Source organism: Anabrus simplex, chromosome 11 (assembly GCF_040414725.1).
Source record: "Anabrus simplex isolate iqAnaSimp1 chromosome 11, ASM4041472v1, whole genome shotgun sequence".
NCBI classification, from domain to species: Eukaryota; Metazoa; Arthropoda; class Insecta; order Orthoptera; family Tettigoniidae; genus Anabrus; species Anabrus simplex.
In genome coordinates, this window is record NC_090275.1 from 87565963 (window position 1) to 87592685 (window position 26723).

At 38.9% G+C, this 26723-nt stretch overlaps 1 protein-coding gene across 1 annotated transcript in view; it reads left to right on the plus strand.

The window, feature by feature from the left end:
* LOC136883498 (fatty acid synthase) overlaps positions 1–26723 on the plus strand; it is a 703772-nt gene that overhangs the window by 86990 nt on the left and 590059 nt on the right. The window contains exons 4-5 of the mRNA XM_067155848.2: positions 11441–11614; positions 20970–21170. Coding sequence (XP_067011949.2) covers positions 11441–11614; positions 20970–21170 — 375 coding nt within the window. The remainder of the gene's footprint in view (positions 1–11440; positions 11615–20969; positions 21171–26723) is intronic.

The window sequence follows — 26723 nt, forward strand, 5'->3', positions numbered from 1 at the left end:
TGAAAATTCAAACAGATTCATCTTACGTTAAAATATAAAAAATAAAAAACTGTAAACTTTTCCGATATATCACTAGCATTTCTCTGGCTCGCCAAAATCCATTTCTTCCTAGTTTTAGCGTCTTTGGAACATTTATAAACAATTTGTTTGGTATGGTATGCGATGTGCTATTGCACATCGGAACTCTACACCATTTATAAGTTTTCTGCCTCACTGTCTGCGCAGGATTCATTTTAAGTCTAAAATATACCACTCAGATTATTATCCAATGTATAGACCTCGAATTTAACCATACTAGACACTAACGTAAAGTAGAAATACGCGAAGTGTATCCTGCTTCTCACAGCACACTGTGTTATTTCGTCTGCTAATTCAGTCAACCTGTACGATGACGTCAGACCAATGAGACCGCGTGCTTGCGTGACGTGACATTTTCGTAGATTTTTATCACGTTTGGAGTTATTATTTGTACATTCTGATCACATTTTTGAATTCTGCATGAAATTTTGAATCAGATTAGCATATTTTTAATTAAAACCCCTGATCATGCATGTTCCCTATTCTTCGAGTTTGCCATTTGACTCAACCATTTGAGTGTTAAGTGAGTTCATCTGCGTTTGTAGCTGGGAGTTCGAGTCAACCATTTGTGTGTTAAATGAATTCATTTGCATGTTAAGTTGGGCATTAGAGTCGACTACCTTTGCCTGTAGTTTGGCATTCGACTCAATTATTAGAGTATTAATGCGATCAATCTTGGCGTTTTGATCACTGATGCTCAGCCTGAGAGCTTCAATGGCTGCAATTAGATTATCCATGATACAAAAGAAATCTCAACCATGAAAATCAACAAAGTCGAATACGAATTAATGAAAGTCTGTTTATTAATGGCTTTAATTTAAGCACTAGTATATCATTTGTGACGTCTATTAATATTATTCGGCTGCAATCGAGGCCTAGCATGTGTGGATTATCATCTATTACTTTTATTTCGTGGCTCCAATCGAGGCCTACCACGTCTGGGTTGCCATCTATTATTCTCTTCGCAGCACCAATTAAGCCCCACGTTGGGCGCCATCTCTTACATTACTCTCTTCTCTGTACCAGGAAAATGTAGTTGGGCACGAGCATCGGAAGGATCTCAGGTTGTGTACGGTCTTATTGGAGCAGGTACAGAGAAGGAAGACTTCGCAGGGCGAATAATAGGTGGTTTTAAAATTTTTGATAAGTTTTATTAATGATTTGAATAAAGTAGCACTTAAGAATGAAGACTGTAAAAGGTTTGTCATTCCAAATTCTACTAACACTCTAGCCTCGGGCTCAGTGGTATTGATAGGTACTACTTCACCTAAAGCAGTTGGGTGGGTGTGTGTGAATTAACTTTGTAAATATTATGCTAAAGCTATGTACTTTGTAATATATACGCTAATTTAAGCTGTCTTACTTCACATATAACTGTATATATCTTAGTATTTGAAAACAATTTTTAAATATACTGTACATATTGTTTAAAAGATCCGTAAAGATAATGAGAAGGGAGAGGTACACTAAGAGTGTAGTACAGCAAATGATTCAAGGTGAAACTTGTAGATACAAGAATTGGCATCATTAACCCAAGAGAATTCCATTATTATTTAAGAAGGGTGCGGTACACCAACATTGTAAAATGTACATATATGAAGCGGAAATGACTACAGCAAAAGATTCAATAAGGGTGTTGCCGCCGTTCCTGAGAGTAATAACACAAGCCGTTAATAACCCCAAATTTATGCGTGCCGTCTCTCCCTGCTAATAGTAGAATAAAATGTTTAGGTGAACAGCGTATGCATCAAATTCTAAAAAGAGAACAACCATTTATCAATAGAGATTAGACGAAAGAATAAAGAGTTACGCATAGATGCGATGTTCGGAAGAAAACAAGTTTTAATCTATAGAGGTCAGACATCGTCGTGAGTTTGAAGTTACAAGAGACCAACCATTTACTAATAAAGATTAAATGTAAGAGTAACAGAGATACATATAGTTTAAAGTTCGTAAGTAACCAAGTTTTAAACCATAGAAGACAGATATTATCGTCAGTTTAAAGTTAGAAGAGACAAACAATTTACTAATAGAGATGAATTTTCCATACCTAACAAAGTAGAAGCACTCTTGCAGATAACGATTTACAGTATAAGGGTGTCGCCGCCGTTCCTGATAGTAAGAATACACGCTGTTAATAACCTCGACTTTAAACAGCAATCCAAAGTACAAACGTACGCATATTTTCTTTTCTCATTCAGGCCGGACAATAGCATGTACAAACACCTGTATCTGAAACGTGAAACTTCCTGTCTGCTTCTCAGCATAATTTGCGAGCCTTTTAGTTGCAACACATTAACCGCTTTGCTCTCTAAAGACGCAAGTAATAATCACCTCTTTATTGAGGATTTTGTAATTCCCAGCTTGGTTCGGGATGTTTATTAGATCATACGCGAACTCCTGCGATATTAAATTCTGGTACCAGATTATTTTTTATGTATCATGTTAAGTATTCAGTACGAAAGTGAGTTGGATCTTCTTTATTATTATGGTGTGTGTATGGGTAACCGAACTGTAGAATAAAACCGACGGTATCCCCTACCTGTCGTAAGAGGTGACTAAAAGGAGCCCCCAGATACTCTGAATTTTGGAGCGTGGGTTCGGCGTATACGAGAGCCCTTATACCTTTAACCACCACGCCTATTACCTGAATGTAATTTCTACTTTCATCAACGAACATATGCACAGCTATGCGAAAATTATTTTTTACTGTAAGTATTATTCGATGCAGAAGTTTTAAAAGATTAGCCTGGCATCATATCCTAGGGATATAGCGGCTACACATTGTACTGATAGGATTAGGAAGAGTACTGTAAGACATGTGCTTTATTGATTGGAATCCTATGATGTCTGAATGAATAAGGAGGAAGGAATGTAAAAGAGGAAAGTATTATGCCTCCTCCCTATAAGATACCCCTTTACGGCTTACTCAATCTCCCTGGTACCATGTCAAGTCCTGGGAGGTTAATGCGTGGTCAGCGCAACGTTAGGCCTGCAGGGGTATCGAACGTGAAGTGCAGGTAGACAATACGCGAAATCCTGCAGGGCTAAATTCCGGTACCAAATTGAGTATTGTGCCCGTATAGACAAGTCGGAGAACAAGAGACACCCCAGGGGTGCTCGTTTCAAACATGATCTTACTGACTGAATACATACAAATGGCAGGATTAAACAGTAGGTTCGGCAATGAGAAAATAATCGATATTCATTTGGAATTTTGACATTCAAAATAAAAATAATAATACTTTCGCCATACTGATTATGGGAATTGAATTACTGTTGATTCTTGATGTGACATAAAAACCATTCAAACAAATGGGATGGTACACTTGACTTATTAACCCTACAATTCTAACAGATTTACGAACCTGTCTTTTATTCTCGTTGTAATTTAACAATATAAAATTTTGAATCGTGCGAAATGAGGTTGATGAATCAATTCCTCGAACAATCTGAAAAATACATTGAATTTTAATGGAGTGTTTTAAATATAAAATATTTAAAATTTACAAAATTTACTTCTTCTCATAATAAATTTTAGTGAAGTTACGTTCTTTAAATATTCATCATCATAACATGTATCTTGAAAGTGTTTTAGAAATGAAGTAAAAAATTAAATCGAGACGTCGAGTAAGTTATATCTGCTCTAAATTATTCTCTCTTATCTCCTCATGAGAAATAATATCTAACGTTATCGTTAAGTGGTCACTTATAAGGAATCGAAATTAATAATCCTCAAAAACCAATCAAATCAATAATTTATCGACGTTGAAGTAATGTCAAAAATCGTGAATTAAAGGTAACTAAAATATCGCAGATTATTCTATGTGTCAACACAACACATACATCTCAAATTTATAAGACATAACTTATAACTCTATAATCTGACTAATTCTACCAGCTATCTACAGGAAAATTTCTAAAGAAGAAATATTTACATTATTTACATTACGTCCACGTACGAATTAACATTTTCACTCTCCGTTGGATTTCATTCTGAGGTATCACTGAAAATATGAAGTCTCCATGTGGTTAAGAATTCGTGCGATTAAAGTGAGCTCGCCTGGTATCGAACTACAGTCTGATATGGATATATCTGAGAATCTACGTCCAAATTTAATCATTTTCTAGTAAGACACAGACATTCTTGGCTTTGAATCAATGATTTCCACAACTTACAACAGGATGAACTTATTCCTAAATATTAAGAAGGAACTCTTAAGTACGCCTATTGACATATACTTATTATCATCGTCAGAAGACTTTATCAAAACGACTACAATTTTGCATTCTCGAAGAACTATCATCTATTCCTTCTATCATCAATACCACGTATTACAAATATCGTCGCACAAACACGTCGTAATTGACTATCAGACGACTCTTATCACATATATTAATTCGCCATAAATTCATAGTACAATTACAACCTTACAATGACGACTAATATTCTCCATAACTGTATATCACAAAACGTGAAGTCAGAAGATCTCGTAAGAACATGCAATCTTCCAAGAAACAAGTCTTATTTCCATTAAATTCGTCTCGATGATTAAAAATACCATTCAAAATGATATATCCCTACTCACGTACGCCTAATAAATCTATGATCTTATTCCGGAATTAACATCCTGATGACATACTACAACTCCCACGAGTTATGAATGTAAGTCCAAATATCACAGAAATAACGAAAAATATTGGGAAAGTATTATCTCAATAAATTCCTACGACACAGATTAACTCACTAATGCAGTAAAATTCATTAAATAAGGAAGGATGGTTATGATAACATATGGATAAACTTCCGGTGATCCATCATTTCAGAACTCTGCAACACGTGGTTAGGAATATGACTCAAGTGCAATTGGGAACAATTAATGAAATAACATTATACATAAATCTACTACTAGACTATGAGACCACACCAAAAGAACAGAGAAATAAATAAATTGCTACAAAGAACATATATAAATAAGGATGTTGTCGACTTAACTTATACTGTAGGCTTCATGTTGAGCTCCGGACGTCCCCAGTTGAACAGTCTAGGGTTGAAATCCCTGCATTTCCCCTCCGTTGGCGACGATCTGTAGATTTAGCAGTTCGTGATGAAATATGGGTAGAATCCAGTATGAAATCTCATCTCCTTGCGTTGTAAGCTGTTGACGTCCTCCTCAACTCCACACTTCCAGATGACGTTGCTGAAACTTGTACAGAATAAATTAGAGAAAGTTCTAGGCACAATCCTGCGAATTATCATTGGAAAACACGTACTTTTATTATTTATCTGCAACCATTCGACGTCTGTTGGTTGAGTACAACTCATCGTGGTAGTAAAGACTGGCACAGTTTCCCAAGTATGGGATTGACGCTGGATATGCGCCCTCACTGTCCCCGTTGACGACTGAACCTCGAATGACGTTCTCCCTCAGGTGTAGCGACGTTCTCGTTGACCAGTGTACTGAGCGTAGCCGGAAAATAAATGAGAATGAGCACGCGTATGACATCCTGTACCGTACCCATGGGTAATAACCTTTTAGGGCGATGCCTCCATTCCTGTTTAAACATCCGACTGTCTCAGGTTTGGGCAGAGAGGTGGGTTGGTTGTCGATGGGCAAGACTGAAAGTCGAAGAGTATCACTTAAATATAAGTATATGACAGGAATAATGGAGGTTTAACACAAATGAGAAACAATAATATAGGGTAGGATGAATTTATTCATAAAATACCTCCGAATCATATAAACAGAAATGAAATCAAATAATAAATTATTGTAAAATTTTCAAAGAAATGAAGTTGAAAATGATATGGACATTCGAACGTTAATTACTCAAATAATTAAATGCAAAAGGAAAGTTCAAACACAACATTGAATACTTGTGAACTTTAAATATATACTTCACATGATTGTCCAAAGTTCATAATAGTATACGTATGCGTATACATATACGTATCCGATTCGCGTGGAGTAGCACGCTGTTAACTATCACAATGATACGGATTTAAATTCCGGAGAGTCGTCGCAAAAGTTAACATAAACAAATTAAGACGCAGTGGGGCATGAAATGAATTGTGAAAAATTCTAGGGGCATTTCCCTACGCTATATTTACAATGAACACAATAAAAACAAAGTATCTCAAATATTTACATCGGATTAGGAAAGGGAAATCTTACATACTACTCTGACTCGACGTGAAACGCGGTTCACCAAAAGGATCTAGTGAGAACTAGACTGACCACCAATATTCACTCAGCACTCGGGCTGTTCCCCATTAAACAACAAGATAACATATCACAACAACATGAAATTGCACAAAACACCATCCTGTAAGAAAAACATATATTATCCTTTATTGAACATGTGGAAAGCAATGGGCAATATTACGTTCCTCTCCTGCATTTGCGCACCCAAAAGCGCGTTCATCCGTCACATATTTTCTGCTTTGCTGTGGGCTGAAAAGAAACGATACAACTCAATACTGCACTGAGGGCTTGGTTGCTGTTCGACAAGATTGTATTACGGAAATGACATCTCATTCACGCGTTCTATGTAAACATGGCTGGTAAGTAAACCTGTAAGGCGAACTCATATTTCCTCAACTGCACGGAAACTCACATACAATCATGCTTCTTACTAGCATGCTATTATAATTTAACACACACAACAGGCTCACTGGCCTGACATTAATTTCCCGTCAATTCTGATTCTCAATATTCTCTGAGAATACAATTGCAGGGCTATACTCACAACACATAATTCTTATCACTTCATCAGGTATGCAATCGGCCTGCATAATCAACTTCATAAATCAGCATGCATTAAATCCTCTTATATTTCTTACAATCTCATCAGCTATTCTCATTATAAATCCATGTTCGATTCCCATTCAAATCATTGTACGAAAGAGTTTCCAGCCCACATTGGAAGACTCTTTTCTCATTCAACGTTGCAATACAGTTCCACACGTGTTACAGCTCCTGAAATAACATGCATCATGCAATCTAACTGTTACTAACTTTCTAAATGGAAAATTGGATTTACTCTCAACGCAGCAAGTATTTAACTTGGAAAGTAGATGATCTTGTCAATCTAATCCTCCTATCTCTAACATACAAGAATATCGGAATAATATTAATCTAATTAACATGCATAATGACACAAGAACAAAATAAATCCTATCAACTCCCTCAATAGCCAATCTAACTGATCGTAAAGTAAAATAAAAATATAGAAATCATGTATTCCCCTCCTATCCATATCTACAGCATCACAAATGTAAATTAAACATTTGCCGTCCAGCAAAATTACGTTAAAGAAAAATCCCTACACTAAACTTCACTAGTATTTAAACATAAATCATATAACATGCCATTTAATTTAAAAACATGCGTCTTATCTTTGACGACTCTCTGGACATTGGCAACGGCTTACATCCTTGCCCTGGTGATGTCCTACTCCATGTTCACCACAGCTTAAAACATGGAAACAATCTTCTTTCTTCCATGGGCGGTGCCATTTTCTTGATGAAAGTTCCTGTACACTGCAACACAGAAGACTTCAAGTAAACACCTCTTCACCGCTCGATTTGCACGTGCCGAATAAACCCTTGTTAGCTGTGAACTAAGCCAACACTAATCTGGCAGAACACACGTAAAATTAATAAGTCATCTAGCGTTTTATACAGTTAGTTAGAGCGGCACGCAGCTGATGGTCTCTTCTTCACTCAGCAGTCTGCGGCTGATAGTACCGTCTATTACTTTGGAGTAAAACTTTGCGTCATAATGAAATCGGCAGTTTAGCACTGCACCAGTTAATTGAGCAAACTTCATAACTAAAAGCACTGTTTCTCGGTCGAAAAGACCATACACTGTTATATATCTATCCACGTGGCAACATTCGCGCACAAATATCAGAGCAGAATAGAACAACGTTCACACCACGGCGGCTCCCAAAATCAGAGTGGCGCTCCCAAAGCTTGGGACGCTTCAGAAGCTTGGTTAACGCCGTTGTAGCTATGGTATCCCCGCGTGTTTAAAGAATCAACCAATCAGCGTGCTTGCTATTCACAATGACTTTTATATTAATTAAAATTAACATAAAACACTCCTAATTACTTAAAATGACTCAGATTATTTCTATAGCGTATTCCTTGTTACTTTACACTTTCCGACCTGTGGAAATCCGTCAACTAACAGAACTGATTCCTCTATAGCGATGTCTTCTTCACGAATATGTCCATGTTGGTCAACCTGGGATTTTAATTCCGCGCGATCCAGCTTCCATATCGGCCACACCCACGCGTTCTAATTGTCTGAATGTTCCTCTTGCCAACGTTTTCTACACGTGCCGAGATGTGATAACGTCTGGTAACGCCGAGCCTTTCCCACGGTCTCAGGGAAGCATCGCGCAATATTTAGCGACTTTATGTCTCTATGGACTTCCGGTATCAACTATCCTGCAATCTACTACTTTTACCATGCCTGACTGAAGTTTACTTCAATACAATGATTTGATATGGCAAATATATATCTGATTGTCCCTTATGGGCCGTCAGGATACGGCTCAATCCCTTAAGTAGGATCATACACCACTGATCCTAGGAAGTACAAGTCAGTTCAAGTACTGAATTGTTGTCCGCTTCTTTAATTGATTCTCATTACTTTCCACTAGTACTCCATTCAGAATTAAAGTAAATTCAATTACTAATTATTGTAGTTCACACATGATATCATTATCACTGTTCAGTCTAATTTCACCATTATGCAACTTCGTAAGTACAAATATCATGCCGTCGATGTTACTAATAATATTTTCTTTACATTTAATGAGGTACAATTGTACGTGAACATATTCCAGCTATTTCTTTCTCTCCGCTTCTTTTTTATTTTTATTTTCCGATCCAGCTAGTTCACTCCCCTTCACGTTTGAAACCTGTCGCCGCTTCGTTCTGGGAACGAGCACGTGCGATGCCGACAAAAGAACCAGACTCTTGTCGCACTACCCTACATTCAGCCACTTGATCCGAAGCGAACGGTCTCAGTATTCAGTATCAAAATAAGTTCCCGAATGTATGGACCCAAGTCGCGAACTTGTAGAAACAATAAACATTGTATTCCCTGTGTCAGCAAATACTTCCAACTGGCCTGTGCTGTCTCGCTGATATGTGCATCCCAGGCTAAAGGGTAAAAAAGCAATGAACTCGCTATTTCATGTCTCAACAAAAAAACTCCTGACAAGTACTTTTCCTGTTACAACTTAACTTTAGCAGCCAAAAAGTGCCCCCAACGAGACCCGATATAACCTCTGTATACGTCCTACTAAGTACGGTTTAGAGACGGAATTTAGCCCCCGCAGTAGTTCAGACTCAAACTCCACGTCAGCTTCTACCAACCTCGGCACCAAAGTCCCTGGATCATGTCTAGTAAGGTTGATCCTCAAACTTGAGACTGTAACTCCCTTTGGCGTCAAATGCGTGGGTTAACCTACCACTCCTAACCACAATCACGTTGGTAGATAGCTTTCTAATGTTCTGAACAGTGTTCAATACAACAGCTTCGTAAGTATGTAAACAAAGTCTTAGAGTGTTGAAAACAGCAGCTTGGTTTAAAAACTAAGATAATAGTACTGTATGTTGAGGAGGACACCTAGCTATAAGATGGCGGTGTGTTGACAAGTAACAGCTTGCTTGCTTGTCCCGTTAAATTCCGCGCTATAAAATTTACTTCCGTCAAGATAGCCGTAGGCCATGTGCACGTGGTTAAAGATAGTGGCTGACAACTGTCAACAAGCACGTGGAATTTTTTAAATTGCCCACCACTACATGTCTAAGGTGGTAGCCATGTAGATTTTTCCCCCTGCCAGCACTGAAGTTTGCTATCGTCTGTTGTTTAAAGATGGCAGCTGTCGAAAAAGCACGTTGGCTTTGAAGAGCACGTGGCTAAGCTATAAAGTTCTGTGCAATAATGATAGCAGCACGATGCTGTCTTGTTTAAAGATGGCCGCTGACAGCAGTAAATCAAAAAAGCACGTGGTATTTCAAGTTACCCGAAACTACATTTCAAAGTTAGTAGCCGTAAGGTTTAGAGCCGTCAAGATGCCAGCACTGAAGTTTGCGATCGTCTGTTTTTTAAAGACGGCAGATGTCAAAAAAGCACGTGGAATTTTTCAAATTGCCCGCTACTACGTGCATATAAGGTTTAGTGCCCTAAAGATGGCTGCACGATGCTGCCTTTTTTTTTAAAGATGGCACATGGCTGTCAGCTTGATAGCTGTCAAAAAGCGCGTGGCTTTGTTTACGACCAAGAGCACGTGGTCATGATCTTGCCAGAGGTCAATGAGGTGGAGGCCTCTCTCGAGAGCCGGAGGTGGAGGTGGCGGGTAAACTCCTGAAAAATATCTACTAATAATGGACCTAACAGATCTGATTAATCAGTATTATTGTAATTATTCTGACATGCTTTTCATTATTTTAAATATCTCCTGTCCAATATTCCCATTTTGGCTACTATTTTACATTAATGCATCGGAATAGTGTAGTGACGTAAGATGGCGGCAGTCGGACGATTCCGGCTCCAGAATACTGCTGTTCATTTTTAGTCTACAGTTCAGACAGTTCAAAATATATCTGGCAATTAAAACATGGGAAATAAGAGGCAAATTATACAGTATAACTACAGTTATTCTTACCTCCCTCGAATTGAAAATTTTCGCTTCTGTTTTTCATTGATGCAAAATATTGGTAATATTGTGGGTGGACCGGTATGGCGTACCCTAGTAGGGTGGGAAAGTAATTACCGTTGCGAGAGGTGGGAAAGCAGGCATGAAGACATCTCCACAGAATGGTGACTACGTACAGGCTCAGACTTACAGCTTGGGCGTTGCCGTAGGAAAGCAAACCCCCTGAGTTTCATTTGAAACCGTCAGCATTTATTGGTCCATACCGAGGCACTAGTACATCGAACGACCAAAGATGGTTGATTTTAACATATTTCAGAATATATGCTAGATTTATTAAACTAAAACATTAGAAGAAAAGACGACAAATGAAGTGTGAAATTAGTGGGATTGTGCAACATTGCAACAATATCACGCACCGCCCCTGTGTGAGTGTACTAATTGCGTCATTTTAGATTAAACCATATCTGTAAATCATACTGTGTTTTTGTAATTATCATTTATGTATATTGTGTTGGATGCACCGTTTTATTCTCTTTATATTCCATATAGATGTGTACGTATATATGTTCTAGATGTCTTTGAGAAGATGAGTGTTTTTTCTAGTTGCACTTCCTAATAAAACAATAATCACACCACCTACAGTATGGTCCCTCATTGTAAATCAAGTATATTTATGTTGCAGGTTACAACCCGGTTGAGTTCCAAGGCAAGAATGTTGGAGTGTACCTTTCCTCATGTCAAGGTGAAAGTGAACGATTCATGTGCCACATAACTGTTGAGGGAAACCCTTACTCAGTATCAGGAAACGAGCGTGCAGGATTGGCCAACAGGATCTCGCGGTTTCTTCGTGTCAATGGTATGTCATATTTTAAAACATTTTTATTCACAATCAATATCTTACATATACATACAGATGAAGTAAAAGGTACAGTGTGAATGCAACCTAAGGTAAACTTGTGTGTGGGTTTTAAAAATACAGTAGCTAGAGTATATACATCATGGCATCTAGTGAATATCATTTACTCCTTTATCATTTTGGTGATATTGTACTACAGTAATTTTATGAACTGTTTTTCTGCTTTTGGTGTAATTAAACAGGAAGCTGGAAAGGAGGGACATGGGTTAAGGAGTAAGTTGGTCTCTTAGTAGGGAAGAATAGTGTGCTAGTTGATTTATGTATTATAATGGAAATTTATAAGTTGATCTACTTTGTAATCATTTTTAATGAGCCATGTGAATAGCCTTTTCTTCAGGGTATTCTGATTGCCACTTATCACTCACACAGGTAATGCATTGTATATGCGTGGCACTAGACAACTTAGATTTCTTTGTCCAAATAAATGCTTCCGGCGTGGTATACTTATTCCAGTTCTGTCTTGCAGCCTAGTGCAAATTTTTTACTTGTCTTCTTTGCAGAAGAGCTTTACATTTTTATACATGTATAGGGTCACTGACTGCACAAATAGCTGCCATATGTTAAGTACCATGCTTTGCTGGAACAGTTCATATGTTGGAAACATCAGTGGCTTTTTGTACATGACTTTCAGTATGTAGTTCTGGCATATATTTGCCTGAGCCAAGTGTGATTCAAGTATTCCACCCCAACTGTTAATTCCATATTGCAGTTGCAATTGAACTAAGGTGAAGTATACAGACTTCAAGGCTTTTGTTGAAATAACATTTAAAATTCTGTAAAACATATAAATACGTTTCTGAAATTTAATGATCAAATTTGATGCATGAAAATTCCATTTCAGGTAACTGTCTATAATTATCCCTAGGTATGAAACATTTATTGATTTCTGCATAAGTATAACAGTTGCAGCTTTCAGTATTTTTGCAAGTTGGTATGTGGTTGTCTGAGGGTTGCATTGTTTAATTATGCGAGAAGCAGAGGAATTTTGTTTTATTTCCATTTCAAGTAAGTAGGTGGTTGTTTAGCCATTTCTGAATTATGACTAGGGTTTCTTGAGCTCTGTTGAAGGTGTCCTCCCAAGTTTCACCCGTGAATGTGACTACCGTGTCATAGTTAATTTTTGCATTACAGTTTAGCTCACACAGATCATCGATATATATAAGAGAAAAATTATTGGTCCCAACACTGTTCCGTGGGGTACTCCGATTTTTACTTGAGCACTTTTACGTAGGGTATCCTTGATTCTTACCTTTTGTATTCTGTTAGAAAGAAGGCTCTTAATTAGATTTTGAGGAATTCCACGAATGCCTACATTTTCAAGTTTTATAAGGAGTATATTATGGCCTACAGTATCAAATGCATTTGTTAATTCAAAAATACAGAAATAGATCTTTTGGAGCTATCAATGGTTTTATACAAATAATCAGTTAAGGAGAATATTGCATCTTGAGCGCTAATTTTTTGTCTAAAACCAAACTGATTTGGCGACAATATGTTATACTTATTCAGGCAATTAAGTAATCTGGTTTTAATGTATTTCTGTAGTAATTTTGAAAGGTGGATTGAGAGAGTAATTGAACGATTATTGTTTAAATCTCTCTTGTCGCCTGATTTATGGATTGGGACTATGAGAGAAATTTTGAATGGGTCTGGAAATTGTCCTTTCATTAGTGAAATTTTAAATTTGCAGAGGCTGTAGAATATGTGAACTAATTGTTTTAAGTGTTTTACCTGAGATATTGCCATAGCCATTGGCTGAGTTATCTTCTAGTGCAGCTATGTGATCCAATATTTCTGTTCCTTGTATGGGAAGATAAAAGATTGATTGTGGTTGAGGTTCTGCATGAATGTCATAAGTACATGTGTCGTTAGTTTCTTTGCTGGTATTCATTATTTTGTCAGCACTGAAATAATCTATGAATTTGTCTGCAATGATAGTTGGTTGGGTTGTTTCTTGTGAGTCTGTAAGATTTATGCTGTCTATATCTGAATTTATTTTCTCCTTTCTACATGTTATATCATTTATGCTTTTCCATAGGTTTTTAGAATTGTGTGAGATTGACATAATTTTATTAGAATAATACTTCTCTTTTGCTACTTTAGTGAGCCTGTTTATCCAGTTTCGGTATGTTTTATGTTTCTTAATAGTGGTTGTGATCTCGACGTTATTTGAGGACCTCATCTTTTGTTTGACAATTATCTGGTATAATTTGTCCTTTATTCTAATGGAAGTTAGGATTCCAGTTGTGATTCATGGTGTTATCTTTCTGAGTTTTGATCTTACATCTCTTGTGTTAGTAGAGTTTTGAGAGATATGTTGATTTAATAGCCGTATAAAATTACCGGTCGCTTTGTGGTCACCATGTTCATTCATTTTGTGATCTCGACATTATTTGAGGACCTCATCTTTTGTTTTACGATTGTCTGGTGTAATTTGTAGCTTCTTCTAATGGAAGTTAGGATTCCATTTGTGGTCCATGGTGTTATCTTTCTGAATTTTGATCTTACATGTCTTATTTTAGTAGAGTGGTCAGAGATATGTTGAGTTAATAGCCACATAAAACTACCGGTCGCTTTGTGGACATCATGTTCATTCAGGACAGATTCCCAATTTTCCTTTTTAAGGCTATAGATTCATAATTTAATGATATTTCTGGGATTGTTTTTTATGAGAAAGGACTGTGATCTGTGATACTAGTTTGTAGAACATATGACTCAAAATTGTTATTTCTATGGGATTTAGCATGTATGTGATCTATACGTGTTCATGTTGGGGTTATCCTTGTTGCAGAGTTGATGTATGAAATGAAACCGCTAGCCCTTACGGTGTTTATGTATTCATTTTTAATTCTTTGAGCGTACTGACCAGTTGGGTTTAAAATGTCTGTGTTAATATCTCGTATTATTATGTAATGTGTCGCTGCAAATAGCTTCTGAAGTTTATTTCCAAGTTCTTCTATGAATATCTGCGGGCTTGTGGAGGGTGATCTGTACATAGCAAGTATCAAGTAACTTTCTTTATTATATTTTAAGTTGAGTAGGCTACTAGCAGTAAAATACACCAAAATATGTTTAATAACAGGTACGTCCAGTTATTGTCCAGGAGAAGGAAGATCCCCCCCCCCCTCTTGAATCTTTTAATCAACCACCTGTCTCATCTCAGGAGTCCATATCAAATTCTACCAGAACTTCTGGACAGGCATCTATGCATCAGACCAGTATGACATACTCTGGCTTTCGCAAGAGTTGCACCAAATCAAAATAAAATATAAACAGAAATTTGTTACTCTTGTTTATAAAGGATTTTCAGCCATTTTCTATCGTCGAAGATGATGGTTTTTAAGAAGTTTGTTTCCGCTTTGAACCCAGTTTATGAATTACCCAACCGACATACAATTTCAAAAACACTTTTGCCAGCTCTCTATGAAGAATGTTTATGTGATACAAGGAAACACATTCTGACTGGAAAATCTTTCTGCATCAACACCGATTCATGGACATCAAACACTACCGTGAACTATATAGCTGTTACTGACACTTTTTAGATGAAAGATTCAAATTTCATTCTATTCTTTTGGAATGTTCAAAACTGAATGCATCTCACGAAGCTGAAGATATAGCAAATGAACTGAAGAGAATCTCTCAACAGTGGGGTTTAGAAAATAACATAATATTGGCAGTGTCAGATAATGCTTCAAACATGCAGAAAGCCATTCAGCAATTGCTAGAATGGAATAATTTTGTGTGTTTTGCACATACCATAAATTTAATTGTTAAAGGTGCTTTTAAAACCGCAGAGATTCAGACCATCATAGAGAAAGTTAAGAAGATAGTAGAACATTTTCGAAGAAGTTGTGTGGCAGCTGAAAAACTGTCCACATACTAAATGACATCACGGAGTACCCATCTAAAACTAATTCAGGAAATACCTACTCGTTGGAATTCTACATTTTATATGATAGAAAGATTCACCACTTGAGAAAGATTTACCGAAATTAACGCCTGAGGAATGGAAAATTCTAAAGGAACTGTGCCACATTTTAAAGCCATGTGAGAGTGTAACAAAAGCAATAAGTGGAGAAAATTACTGCGCAGCTGCACTTGCAATTCCAGTGTTTAATGGTCTACGAAAAGTGCATCAAAAACTGTCAAAAATTCAGTTTTCATGTCCTGTAGTAGAAGTTCTGAAGCACCGTCAAGATGGTTTTGAAAAGCTCTTGGGCAATGAGGAAAACAGCAATACACTCTCACTGGCAACTTTCTTAGACCCTAGATTTGAGCAGATACCGTTTCAGTTTTTTGCAGATGATATTAAAAAGAGGGTCATCAATCTGATTGCACAAAAATATCTGAGGGATCTTCTGAAAAATATGCTCAGTGTCAAGAAGAAACTACAGACATCCGAGATGAACTGTCTATCTGGGTTGACTTCGACAAAACAGTTGCTCCAATGCAGCCACAGGGAACATACGAGTCAAGATGAATTATTGAAGTACAACGATTTCTAGAAGATGATATTCTTCCCAGGAATGAAGATCCATTTCAGTGGTGGAATGAACATAAAATGGTGTATCCAAATATGGCAATGCTTGCACAAGAAACGCTTTGTGCTCTGGCATCGTCAGTTGCGTGTAAGAGGGTATTCTCAAAGGCAAGACTAGTGCTGACAGATAGAAGCAATAGATTAAAGGATAACAAAGTTAATATGTTGTTATTTCTTAATGCTAATTGTCACTAAATATTTTACTTATTCTTAATGCCCACAATATGTCATAACAATCCTTATTTGTGTCTGAGGATTCCATTGCTATATGCAAGGCCAAGGGATAGTACAGGACTGTTAATTAATTAAATGTATTTATTTCTCTCTGCACTACTTTGAGGTACCCATTTCATTCCTAGTTTTTTAAAATGTACAGGTTGGGCAACACTAGTTATATTATTCATTCTTGCTTTGTTTTTAATTTGTAGTTTAGTTCTGGTTGCAGGTTGCCACTTAAATATTTCACATAGGCTGTATTGTAGTAATTTTGCTAAGCATTTCATATTATATTTGCTATACTTTTTTATTTAATAGATGCAGTGTAAGATAATAGCATGTAGATTAGTTTGGAAAGGTAGCAGTTTCTATATCAACAACAATCTACAAATAATATGTTCTTATTTCTTAATGCTAATTATCACTAAATATTTTACTTCTTCTTTATGCCCACCATATGTCATAACAATTCTTAATTGTGTCTAAGAATTCCATTACTATGGCCTACCGAGTGGTTCACCAGTGCCTTGCGATCCAGTTTTATGCATCTCTTCACATTTACTACAATTTTGAAATACCTCGGTTCCTCTCCCTAACCGGGGTAATATAACGAGATGTGTGTTTACGGGTTAGAAGACAGCAGGAGTCGTAAGCGCCACTATTAGTTAATTATGGGTACCTCCAATGGACCCGTAAAACGAATAGATATGCAGAACACGTATTATCTGCGCACCTTTTAGCGATAGATTTACACCCTAGTGCTGAATCGGTCGACCTCGGCAATCTTCGAGATTCGTACTGGCAACCTTTGAAACACAAACTGTGAATCGCTTATGCATCGCTCTGCGACATCTGGCGTACACTTTACGTACTAGTACTGTTGTTATTTACACAGCAAAGCCAAACTATAGAATTCACTTTAGGATTAAGATTCGCATCGAGAAATGTTGTATAATGTTATATAATGTGTGTGTGACACAGTTGTTGGCTTAAGATAACAAAGGTTTAGAAAATTCATATCGATCGATCATATTATCGATTCAATTCAGATTTCATTTCCATTCAGTTGGCAGTACTACCGGAACCGGGAGAGCTCCCTCCTTACTCCTCAAACTCGTACACAAATCGATCGCTAAAAGTGCGCAGATAATACTTTAATACAGGAGGTGGACGCACAGACCAGGAACACGGTACTGTATAGGCTGGGAAGTGGGCGCCGTAGGTCGTGTCGCAGTAGCTCACATGGGAAGCGGGCGGGGAGATATGTGGATAGTGCTTGAGGTAGGAGGTTTGAATACTATATAACAATTTTTTTAACAGCCAGTTGCCGGAGATGTGGTAAGGTTGCATACTTGATAGCTTCCAAGGATTGATTTGTTTATACGACCCTGTAAAAGACCGTATGTATCGTTGCATTGGGTATGGTGCTGGGTTGGACGAGGATGAGGAGATGATGGCTGCCGACACTGGGATTCGAAACCACTATCTCCCGGGTGCAAGCTCACAGCTGCGTTCCCATAACCCCACGGCCAACTTGCCCGGTAGTGTTAAATAAAATATCGGCATGATTATGCAATTAAAATAATTGAGTATTTGAATACACACTAAGAAAATAACGGACAATAAAGGGACTGCCAGACTGACGAATGCGCGCGGAAAGCGGGTGAATTATAACTCAGTGTCCACGACCTTAGCAAAAAAATATGTGCCCCTACTACCCTTCCTCACAACACATGCAAAGTCTCTACTACTTGCCGTCGCGCTATACAAATCGGTTAGTCGCGACGAACGGCATTTTGTGCGTATTTCCTCCAATAATTATGTCAATAATTAAATTCAATAACGCAAAGAATTAGCAGATAAGACAACAAGGCTTGTACAAATAGCTTTTTTAAAGTAATTCCTAGATCCAGGTGACTAAAGTGGAATCAAAATTTAATGTTTACTCCACAAAGTGGGGGGAGGCGACTGTCCCTCCTCGCTCCACCCCCTAATCACCGCTACTGTTTGTAAACTCGCCAAAGATGTAGAAAGGGAAATTTTATAACTTATTCATTTATATACGTCTAGATATTCCACTCGATAAAAGAGTTGCTTGTATGAAACAAAAGCTAATACCGTTCGGCGAAATACGTGTGTAGAAGGCAGACGTCTGTTTGGAGCTTTGTCTGAATTCGACCAGGTCGTCCAGATTAAAATAATGTCTGTGTTTTCGTCGCTGCTGAAGACACTAGCCATTGCCGATATGCAGACAGCAAATATAGTGCGGTTGTACCGTACACCTGCCGAGAACTATGCGGTGGAAAACGAGGTTTACTAATGCAAGGGGTGCATTAGACGGGTAACGCTGAGTAACATGCTGCAAGCGACAGTGCGGTTCTTATCTCTTCATATTCTGACGTAACCTGCCCGCTGGCAGTGGTACCCCTGTGAAAATCAGTTGTTAGATATCCCATTCATCACTTGTGCATGCGGGGCATTTATAAGTAGAAAGTACGGCGTTCATGAGCCACCTGGTATATTTCTGATTGGTTAATAACTTAAGGAAGTTGTAGAATTGCTGGTAACCTTAGCACATAAGATAAACAATCTACAAACAATTCAGGTTTACAAAAATATCGAATAGAAATTCCCCTTGAATATTAATTGACCGTCCTCTCGCCAGAGGGGGCACATAGGTCGATATTAGGGACGTCTAAGGATTAAAGGTCTAAACTCCTGCAGATACACAGTTTCATATTCATAACACAGATGGAATTCTAGAAAAGGTGCGCAGTTCAAACGGACGCAGAACGTGTACCTCCGGTAAAATAATAATAATAATAATAATAATAATAATAATAATAATAATAATAATAATAATAATAATAATAATAATAATAATAATAATAATAATAATAATAATACGTTGTAACATATCAAGTGCGAGGATGTGATATGTTCCATCACAAACTGTAGATTCGATAAAAGTTGATAGTGTTACTTAAGTGTCGAAAAGAAAGACATTTGAACAATGAACTGAATGTACACTGACTGACAGAGCAAATGCAACACCAAGAAGGAGTAGTCAGAACTTTATGCCAATTGCAGGGTAGACTGACGTCACTGAGGTATGCTCATGATGTGAATTGCGCCGCTGTGCTGCGCACGTAGCGAACGATAAATGGGACACGGCGTTGGCGTATGGCCCACTTCGTACCGTGATTTCTCAGCCGACAGTCATCGTAGAACGTGTTGTCGTGTGCCACAGGACACGTGTATAGCTAAGAATGCCAGGCCGCCGTCAACGGAGGCATTTCCAGCAGACAGACGACTTTACGAGGGGTATGGTGATCGGGCTGAGAAGGGCAGGTTGGTCGCTTCGTCAAATCGCAGCCGATACCCATAGGAATGTGTCCACGGTGCAGCGCCTGTGGCGAAGATGGTTGGCGCAGGGACATGTGGCACGTGCGAGGGGTCCAGGCGCAGCCCGAATGACGTCAGCACGCGAGGATCGGCGCATCCGCCGCCAAGCGATGGCAGCCCCGCACGCCACGTCAACCGCCATTCTTCAGCATGTGCAAGACACCCTGGCTGTTCCAATATCGACCAGAACAATTTCCCGTCGATTGGTTGAAGGAGGCCTGCACTCCCGGCGTCCGCTCAGAAGACTACCATTGACTCCACAGCATAGACGTGCACGCCTGGCATGGTGCCGGGCTAGAGCGACTTGGATGAAGGAATGGCGGAACGTCGTGTTCTCCGATGAGTCACGCTTCTGTTCTGTCAGTGATAGTCACCGCAGACGAGTGTGGCGTCGGCGTGGAGAAAGGTCAAATCCGGCAGTAACTGTGGTGCGCCCTACCGCTAGACAACGCGACATCATGGTTTGGGGCGCTATTGCGTATGATTCCACGTCACCTCTAGTGCGTATTCAAGGCACGTTAAATGCCCACCGCTACGTGCAGCATGTGCTGCGGCCGGTGGCACTCCCGTACCTTCAGGGGCTGCCCAATGCTCTGTTTCAGCAGGATAATGCCCGCCCACACACTGCTCGCATCTCCCAACAGGCTCTACGAGGTGTACAGATGCTTCCGTGGCCAGCGTACTCTCCGGATCTCTCACCAATCGAACACGTGTGGGATCTCATTGGACACCGTTTGCAAACTCTGCCCCAGCCTCGTACGAACGACCAACTGTGGCAAATGGTTGACAGAGAATGGAGAACCATCCCTCAGGACACCATCCGCACTCTTATTGACTCTGTACCTCGACGTGTTTCTGCGTGCATCGCCGCTCGCGGTGGTCCTACATCCTACTGAGTCGATGCCGTGCGCATTGTGTAACCTGCATATCGGTTTGAAATAAACATCAATTATTCGTCCGTGCCGTCTCTGTTTTTCCCCAACTTTCATCCCTTCCGAACCACTCCTTCTTGGTGTTGCATTTGCTCTGTCAGTCAGTGTATCATCATTCAGTTTAACTAAAACTAAGTGTTCACGTGTTAACATGCTCCTGAAAATGTGTCGCCATTGATATCACTTTTTATCTTCCTAGGACCTAGTATCATGGTTGACAGTGCATGCTCTTCAACTGCGTATGCCTTGAACCAGGCTTACGAGGACATCCGTAATGGCGTCTGTGAGTGGGCCATTGTGGGTGGAGGAAACCTGCTTCTTTCAGAATTAACCACCATGAGTTTCTTTCGTCTGGGAGTCCTTAACAAGCAAGCTAAGTGCCAAGTGTTTGATGATAAAGGTATGTATCCAAGGTTTCTTCCTTAACACAAAGATAAAACCTGATTCAGAGACTTGATTCACTTAGCAGAAATTAAAAAAAATAGTGATAGCTTCTGTGTAGTCGTTAGAATTATTTACGCGAAACGTCAATCGTGTATTGTCGTTTATTTTTACTGCAGACTCAAATCTGTAACGCTCTCGTAGCTGTTTCATTCGCTCTGCAGATGTATTTCTGACCTTATTCGATCCCTTAACCTGACTAGTTTCCTGCCTTTAAATGCTTTGAAAATGTAACTAGAAGCACTTGAATATCCTGTGCTGGACCTCCCACTGTATTTTGGTTACCCTATAACTGATGTGAATCGGAAGAGTGTATCCATCTCTCAAAGTATATCTGAGTAGTAATGAAAGTTGGTATTTTCTATTTCTTACAAAGTGTAATTTTCCTAAATCATGAATTATTTCCTCTGTTTAGAAAAAGGACTGTGAGTTTGTTGCGAAGGTGAAGTGAAGATATGATTGTAACTTTCTTCCTTTTAAATCATTTCTTGCCGACTGGTGGTTTCTGATTTAATATCGTTTATTTAAGGTTTTCTGTTCAACTTGAAGGTACCATTTTATTTACTTTAATTAATTTCTTACCGACCGGCGGTTTTAAATTATATTCCCTTAATTTATCTTTGGTGTTTCTTTGAATGTAATTGGAGTTTTCCTGTGGTTTGGTGAAGTCAGGTTACGTTATTTGATCTAATTTAATTTTAAAGACCTCTTTATTCTTATTCTATGTCAAACTGATTTTATTTAGTTCTGGTACATATTTTGTTTTGGTAAAACTAACTGCGAGGATGTCCTGTTATTTAAACTGTTAATTTATCTTTGAGTTTCATGAATTATATTTATTTTTAAAAGAAGGATTTGTCTTGTTTTCTGCTCTACAATTATTTGGCACACTGTCAGTTGGTAGCTTGATCCACCCGTTTTGTTGTTTTCTACCACCTGGAGGTACGTTTACTTGTTTCTATGTTCTTTATTTGTGTTCTGGGTGAGTAGTGTATGTGACGCTTCCTGTTTGCTTCTCTGGCACTGGAACTTTTGTCCTGTGTGGTGTAGTTTTACTGCCAATCAGCTAGGTTTGTACCGGTTTACTTAGCTGGTGGGGCACACTATATGTGGTTAAAACGGTACATGCAGCTCTCCTCCATTGGACGGAGTGTGTAAAAATAGTTGCACTACCTCAGGACGCGGACACGAGTTTATGTTATCATATTTTTATCATATTAACAACCCACCTCGTTGGTAATTCTTTATCTCGTAAAGCAAACCTGGAAAAATGTTTGCGACGAGTTACGGTTAGGACATGGGTGCACGCTGCATTAATTTACATATTTACCATAGAAGTTAATTTTAATCGGAATAAGGAACAAGTACTCACTTATAAAATTATATATTTCTTGTTGTATTCGCGCAATTCGTGCAATTATACGCAAAACACGAGGTAGTCATCTTTGCTTGTTGACAACCAGCAGCTGTCGAGTGCCTTAAGAAAACATGTTTGACGTGTTGCACCTTCCCTCAGCTAGCAACGCTATATGGGCCCGTCCAGCCAGTCTATGTAGTATTATATAGGTCGTTGGTGTAAACAGTCAGTTGCTAATGTAGCTATCTACGTGAGATTAGTCATATTATACCAAGATCAATAGTTAGTACGTTTACATGCAGGATTCAGATCGATATGAGTGCACTTCCCGTATTGAAAGCGCCATGTAAACGGGGACTCAGTTCGGACTGAGTCTCAAAGTCGAAACGGTAAAATCTGGGGTCGAATTGAGTTCCATGTAAACGCGGATCGTACTGAGATCGTATTGAAAACGACTGCGCACACACTCCATGTTTGTTCTGACGAAATTATCTTCATCATCATAATCAAAGTTCTGTCAAAATAACAAACATAATAAGCCAGTAAATATATTTACATGTATAAATGATCAGCAACTGCAATCATATTATAAGACGTCCAGCCCTTACGATCAGTAGCATATGCTGGGATCAAGACGTGGGCTACCACTAAGACTTAGGTTACCCCTTTTCGATGGTTGGTTTAGTGAACGTCAAGCCTTCAGCGTTTTGAGCTGCAGCCAATAGCCAACGGGGAAGTCTGTTGTGTTGTGAAGGCTGCATCACAAGCTGCTGCCCTGGCCTCTGCTACTGCCAATGCTCAACCCCTGATCAGTGGAGATGGTAGCCTAAGGTTTAGCAAATTAATGTCCGGTTTTGTTGCTAAATGGATAGAATGCTTGTCTTTGGTCCGATGGCCCCTTATCAATTTTCAGAATCAACCCCCCTCATACTGTTAATTCCCCTGGCTTTGGGGCTGGATGTTAATGACGTATAATGACGTATTCACCATTCATTTTATCGTTATTAGGACACCACCAAGACTATACAGATGCCATGCACCATTATTATTATTATTATTATTATTATTATTATTATTATTATTATTATTATTATTATTATTATTATTAAATGCAAATGCTGACTTTGACAGCGGTCGTACCAATCGTTCACTGGTTTATTAGCTTCCTCGGGAGATCAGTGTTAGTGTCCGACCCACAATCACGGGTTGATTCCAACCAACAAAAGAGAACCTGGAAAACTGCAATCCATTTTAGCAGATCTACTTATAAAAAAGAAACTATATTACTCCTATAACAGCAGCCCTGCAGCGTCTTCCTACAAGGGTGTAGAAGTAAACGGAAGTTATCTGTATGATTAAGACAGAAGTATGATATAAGGAAGCATAGACTATACGATGAGTAACGCGTGGTTGATACCAGTGGTGATCTGACGGACCGAAGCCTAACACACCTATTTCCACGGTCACCGCCCCTATCGGGCGAAGAGCGGCAAGCCGCGTTGGGCGAGTCGAGGGGAGAGGGACGAGAGTATGGGCTGCAATATCAGCCTCCGAAGCCTTCTTCTCACAAATACGTGCGACGTTTTTCCTCACTGCTTTCAAGTTTTGTAAGTGGAACAATGTGTCAGATGCTTACATTATAATGGGCTTTAGACTTCCATCATTCTGTTGGGTTTTTGGCTTCACCGATGACCTTGTTTGCCCTCAGTGTACGCCACTGCTTACGATTAACAAAATCACGATAACCTTCTGTTGGGGGTAAAATTGGAATGTGCGTACCATCTGTTGCACCAATTACATTAGGAATATCACACATACTTTCAAAACTGCAAGTTATCTCCTGGGCTTCTACTGCATTTGGCATTTTTAAATTCTAAGAGGTGATATCGATTTTACTACAATTTTGCAACGTTCGTATACGTCGATGTTGCCTGGCGGATTCAATACGATACTCAAATAGCCCGACTTCAATCCTCAGACCTTAATGCTACTCTCGATCGTTCAAAGATGGCGAATCGAGTAGCCGGAATTTTTGGAAATCTGGGTTTGTTTTGGTTTGTTGTTATCGTATGTAGTCTGTGTAATTTTATGAAAGTTGACGATAAATGTTAGTTTCTTTGTAGAATATAAGTATGCGAGTGTATTTATATGAGACAGTGGGCACATACGATCTGTAATTATACGCAGTCATGTGAGAATGTGCTTGTTTTGATCGTGTTTTTACCCATTAAAACATTAGTGCACTAGGTGGACCAGGTTTTAGTCTAACTATGGCTATGACTCTCATACAACTATTCTTAAGTTTCCTAGGGAACAGAACATTTAGAAATGGATTAGGAATATACATTGTGATTACTTTGAAGTCCATGACAAAACTGTAGCAAGCATACATCATTTTGAGAATAAGTCTGAGGTTATGGAAGCCATTTCTCTACTTCCAAACTATTCGTGTTCCTTGAAAAATATTAATTTAGATAGAATATAATTGATATTGTGTTATTCCGTCAGTGTATGTGTGTTTCAAAGTGTCGAGTAATTTAGATGCAAGTTTATTTTATAATAATCTGTGCTTTGCCTGCGGAAATGTTTGGCTGGATCTTGGAGTACCGGTATATCAAAACTTATAAGTGTGACAGTTGGAACAATCTGTATACTGTTACACAGAAGAAATAGTGACTTAAAGGGATTAGCTGGGTTTGTAACGTAGGGTTTTACTCTACCAACACCTTCCGATTCATGCTGTGGTTATCTGTTATCAAGCAGACTGCGCCGAACTGAAGTTCGAGCGTGTGGTTAAATATCAATGTTTAGTCAATAGAGTTTTTGCACTCATGTTCTTTAATGGGTAAAAACCTATTATATATTTATTGTCTGAACGTTTCATTACTAAGTTTACTAACATTGAATGAAGTGCTGTTATGCCATATGTCAACATTATGTTAACATTACCAGGGCTGTTCCTTGGGTTTACATAATCATTTCGGGTGTACTTGGGCTGAGTGACTCGGACGGTTAAGGCGCTGGCCTTCTGACCCCAAGTTGGCAGATTCGATCCTGGCTCAGTCCAGTGGTATTTGGAAGGTGCTCAAATACGTCAGCCTCGTGTTGTTAGATTTAGTGGCATGTAAAAGAACTACTGCAGTACTAAGTTTCGGCACTTCGAGGTCTCCGAAAACCGTAACAAGCGTAGTTGGTGGGACGCAAAGCCAATAACATTATTATTTCTGGTGTACTTCCTATTCGTTGGGTGCTGAATGTACGAAATTGTCCACCACTTCAAAACTAAGGCAACAAATTGTGTTTCACAGTTCTCATGAGAGCGAATAAATCGAGGAATTTTGTACCTTAATTTATTTTGAAGTCCGCCTCTATGGTGTAGTGGTTAGTGTGATTAGCTGCCACCCCCGGAGGCCCGGGTTCGATTCCCGGCTCTGCCACGAAATTTGAAAAGTGGTACGAGGGCTGGAACGGGGTCCACTCAGCCTCGGGAGGTCAACTGAGTAGAGGTGGGTTCGATTCCCACCTCAGCCATCCTGGAGGTGGTTTTCCGTGGTTTCCCACTTCTCCTCCAGGCAAATGCCGGGATGGTACCTAACTTAAGGCCACGGCCGCTTCCTTTCCTCTTCCTTGCCTATCCCTTCCAATCTTCCCATCCCCCCGCAAGCCCCCTGTTCAGCATAGCAGGTGAGGCCTCCTGGGCGAGGTACTGGTCATCCTCCCATTTGTATCTCCCGATCCAGAGTCTGTAGCTCCAGGACACTGCCCTTGAGGCGGTAGAGGTGGGATCCCTCGCTGAGTCCGAGGGAAAAGCCAACCCTGGAGGGTAAACAGATTAAGAAAGAAATAATTTATGTTGAAACATTCAAAATGATGTTAGAAGTATCATTTCAACAGTTTTATCATGTATTTTCATCTATCCGGCGAAGTGAAATCTAAGAAAAAGCGTTATTTGACGAATTTCAATTTCTAAATAATCGGCTTGTTGGTCTCTTTTCTAGTAGAATATATGTGATTCTTGTTAGCGAAGTGTTTTCATACGTGTAAAAGTGATTTTTCCCTATGATGTTATATTTATTATCTTAATTTACCGCTGTTTTTATAATATGTACGTGATATGTTCATATTAGCCAATACCAGCAATCCAGCTACTTCGGC